General features: G+C 40.1%; 1 protein-coding gene across 2 annotated transcripts in view; it reads left to right on the top strand.

Annotated features, from left to right (window-relative positions):
• The window catches only part of LOC114635600 (CD209 antigen-like protein A), a 4038-nt gene extending 342 nt beyond the window's left edge, over positions 1-3696 (top strand). The window contains exons 2-5 of one of the 2 annotated variants that reach the window (XM_028784110.1): positions 340-491; positions 2141-2250; positions 3229-3384; positions 3480-3696. In XM_028784110.1, the coding sequence (XP_028639943.1) occupies positions 340-491; positions 2141-2250; positions 3229-3382 (416 nt within the window). In that variant the 3' untranslated portion in view covers positions 3383-3384; positions 3480-3696. Of the gene's footprint in view, positions 1-339; positions 492-2140; positions 2251-3228 lie in introns of both variants that reach the window. The other variant, XM_028784109.1, reaches the window with a different exon arrangement.
• Positions 3697-4085: the final 389 nt, after the last annotated feature.

The following is a 4085-nucleotide window of genomic DNA, read 5'->3' as shown; positions in this document are numbered from 1 at the left end:
ATATATATATATATATATATATATATATATATATATATATATATATACATATACATATACATATACATATACATATACATATACATATACATATACATATACATATATTCCAATTATTCCAGTTTCCAGAGAATGTAGCTCCTACTTCTTCTAGTGTGGATGAGATTGGGGCAGGACACTTGGATTCCTGTAGTATGAGGAATATACTTAGTAAGTAGAGAGGGTAATGCCTCCCATGTGTGGTTGAAGGTCCATAACTCTGGAGGGTTTGAAGGCTGAGCAGACACAGTAATACAGACAACCAAGTATGGGTTCATTCTAACTATCCTTCCCCAACAGACCTCCTGTGCCGTCCCTGCTCCTGGGACTGGATACTTTTCCATGGAAATTGTTACTTTTTCTCCATAACTAAACGTAACTGGAATGATTCTCTCACTGCTTGCAAGGAAGTAGGGGCCGAACTAATCACCATTGAGAGTGAGGAGGAGCAGGTATGCCTGATTCTTGAGTGAGACATGCTTCTTTTTATTATTAAGAATTTCATGCATCATATCGTGTTTCTTGATTAAACCTATTCTCTCCCTTCCAATTCCTTTCTTATTATCTCAACACTTTTCCCTTTCAATGTCGTGTACTTTCTCTTTCTAAAGTCATGGAGTCCCCTTAGTGCTGCCTACATGTCCACAAGCATAAGAATATCTACTGAAACATGGGTAGTCTCTCAGGAGTTACATGTCTGAAAACACTTATTTTTTCTCCTTACAATCTATCACTTGTCAATAGTTCCTTAGATGAGGGTGGGACTCCATGAGCCTCTCTACTGTCTAAGCTGACTTTGACTGGCTTGACCTTGTGGCAGCACTGTGAGTTCATGTGTGTAACTGCCCTGTTGTATTCATTAATTAATAAATCTTGCCATAGGGTTCACTACCCACCTCAAGGTTTATGCTCCCAAGTGAAAGACACACTCACAGTCTTTGTATTTTAATATGCCTTAATCAGGACAAGAGCTGGGCAACTGCCTAGCCTCTCTGGTGCTAGAATATGCCTCCCACTGATAATTCTGAGTTACTACTTGCTAACTGCTATGTCTCATCTTGGCTGCTCCATTTGTGGCCCTCTCTGGGCTTCAGTTTCTTAACCCAGAGCCCAGGAAGCTCTCTTTGTTTCTCTACCCCATGAAGGCCTCTGTGTCTCTCCACTCTCCACACTCTCCTAAGGAATAGCAGATCTCCTCCCTCTTTTCCTCCTGGTCCCAAGCCCTGGAATCCTAAAATTCCACTTGTGTGTCTTCCTCAGCTATTGGCTCCTGGCATTTTTATTAACCAGTCAGAACCAACTGGGGGCAGGTTTCCAGAAACTACGTTTAGACCCTCTTGTACAAGCAGGTTTGGGGAAACATAATTAGCATTTGTAATACAAGCAGCTACATTGTCCTGTCTATTTCACCTCAGATGTCCACTACCTCTGGGTCTTACAATCTTTCTGTCCCTCTTTCCTAATAATTCCAAAGCCTTGGAGGAGGAATTGTGATACAGATAAGGGATATGCATTTTACTACAGGACAAGTAGATTAAGATGGATAGACATATATTTTCAAGGGAAGATAGAAGAGAAGAAGGCAGTGAATTAGGGAATCACAAATACCTTACACACACACACACACACACACACACACACACACAGACCAAACAAGTCTTGACTATGTGTGTAAGATTTGGAGGAAGACTTGAAAATATAAAGAATTCCTATAATAGATTGACTAGTACTTAACAAATTGCTTTGTAGAGGGAAAAGTCTGTTGTGTGCCATTGGTCAATTGCTAGAATATGGCGCATACACATTCAGTCAGTTGTGGGAAAATCCAAATAGACATTCCTAAAACTCACAAGCCAGAGAAACATGCAGTAAAAACAAGTATATGTGACAAGATGCCAGCTGTGCACTTCTCTGTGCAAGTCATTTGCCTATTGGGCACAGACATGGGAGGACTCAGCTCTCCTGAACACATGCTGGAAATCATAATCAGACCTAGAAGGTCTGACTGCAAATAGATCTTCCCCTTTAGAGTTTCCAGAAACTCTACTGGATGGAAATTCAAATACTCATCTCTATCTCAATTACTCTTCTCCACTTTTAGGCCTTTCTACAGAAGATGCAGTTAATTAGAGGCGATCTCTGGATTGGGCTGTCAGACATAAAACAGGACAGCTCATGGCAGTGGGTGGATGGTTCACCTCTGTCACCAAGGTAGGTCAAAAAACAAGGGTGGAATGGGGTTGTGAGACTGGTGTCTGAAACTCTAATGTGAAATATTCTTGCCTAGAGATTTTATCCCTTAGACATAAAAATATGTCGCTAAATAAGCAGAAGGGGGGCTTGTGCTCATGTTTAGGTAAGATGACAGATGTTTTGACACCCTAGTAGTAGAGATTCAGGAAGAGCTTGGAGTCTGAGAAACAAATATAGCATGGTATAAAGAATCTAAAATCTAAGTAGTTGGTTTAGTACTTACATGTATGTACGGTTTTTGCAAAGGACCTAAATTAGGGTTCCAGCTCTCATGTTAAGCAGTTCACTGACAGCTGTTACTCCAACTTCAGGGGATCCAAATAATATACACACACAAACACACACAGACACACACAGACACACACAGACACACACACACTTAAAATAAATCCTAAAATAAGAATCTGCTCTATGATTAAGCCAATACTTCTAGACATGTTTGCTACTGAAAAGATTAGACTCTTGATTTCCCAAAGGAGAGGGTGTACACTACATCTTGAGTAACCACATGCATAAGTGCCAGGCTCAACCACAACATGGCTAGAGAGACGGAAAATATGGACAAGAGCCTTCATCATTGTTTGTATAGACAGGACTAAATTAACAGTTAATGAGGTTTGGATTAGCCAATTTGAATCATTTCAGTGAATTCTATTCCTAGCTATCTCCTTCTGCCTGGTTTGGTAAAAGTGGGTACATAGCAACCAGAATACAAAAGCCCAATAATGCTGTTGAGATATAAAATCTCAACTAACTAATTTGTGTATAAATATACCTTCAGCAAGAGGAATTCTCTGTCCAACAATAGGCAGAAGATTCATTAAGCAAGTTATTGGGGCTAGGACAAAGATATGAAGACATCTAATTTTCAGAAGCTTGAAACCATTCATAAATGAGGGGAGAAACACAGGTTAACAGTATACATGACCTTTGCAGCTTTAACAGCAAATATTGGGCCTCATGGGCAACTGAAGATGATTCAGAGAAAGACTGTGCAGAACTGACAAATGATGGCTGGAATGACAAAAACTGTTCTTCAAAGAATTTCTGGATCTGCAAGAAGTCACCCGTATCCTGCTCCAACAACTGATGGTCAGGTCCTTCCCTCAGTCCTTGCCACTCCAACCTCCCTAGAAAGTGACCAGACTTTACCTATACTTGTGCTGATCACTTTTCCTTACTTGCAGGCAAGGAGCTCTTAACAGTAGCTCTGCTGTTGTCTTCTGTCATGTCCTTCATCGTCTCAGGTGCTGATTCATTGCTGCCTTTCCTCAAATATCTCCAGACCCCACTTGGCTAAGTTTGTGTTCTGGCCTTTTTTTGCAATTTAATACAATGTCTAACTGTGATGTATCCTCAGGGACTATGTTTAAAATAAAAATGCTGTTTTCCTTGCTGAGATTAGAGAGTCTACATTGCCATACTTTGCTCTATAATATCAGAATCTCTAAACTATCCCATACCTGCATCTTTTCCTTTCATCCCTTCATCTTCCATCCATCTTCCCCTGTTAAAAATTTCTAATGATTTTTTCCAATTATTTCAGTTTTGTCTGCAGCCTGAGAACATCATGGAATTAATCCACCAATCAACTGATGGTTTTGGGTATAGATTTTCTCTTCCATCGATGGTGGTGTGGCAGATGGGTCTCCACCTCTTTCTTTAAGGAAAGACATGTTGCTATCATGGAGCTACTTAAATGAGTTTAGTGCCCCACTATTCATAATAGTTAAGTTAGGGGACCCACTTGGTAGCCAACAATGGAAGAATAAAGAAAAGTTTCTATTGCTGTG

The sequence above is a fragment of the Grammomys surdaster genome, unplaced genomic scaffold (assembly GCF_004785775.1).
Source record: "Grammomys surdaster isolate TR1022 unplaced genomic scaffold, NIH_TR_1.0 113908, whole genome shotgun sequence".
Taxonomy (NCBI): domain Eukaryota; kingdom Metazoa; phylum Chordata; class Mammalia; order Rodentia; family Muridae; genus Grammomys; species Grammomys surdaster.
Note: the sequence above shows the minus strand (reverse complement) of the source record. Positions and strands in the feature narration are given on the sequence as shown.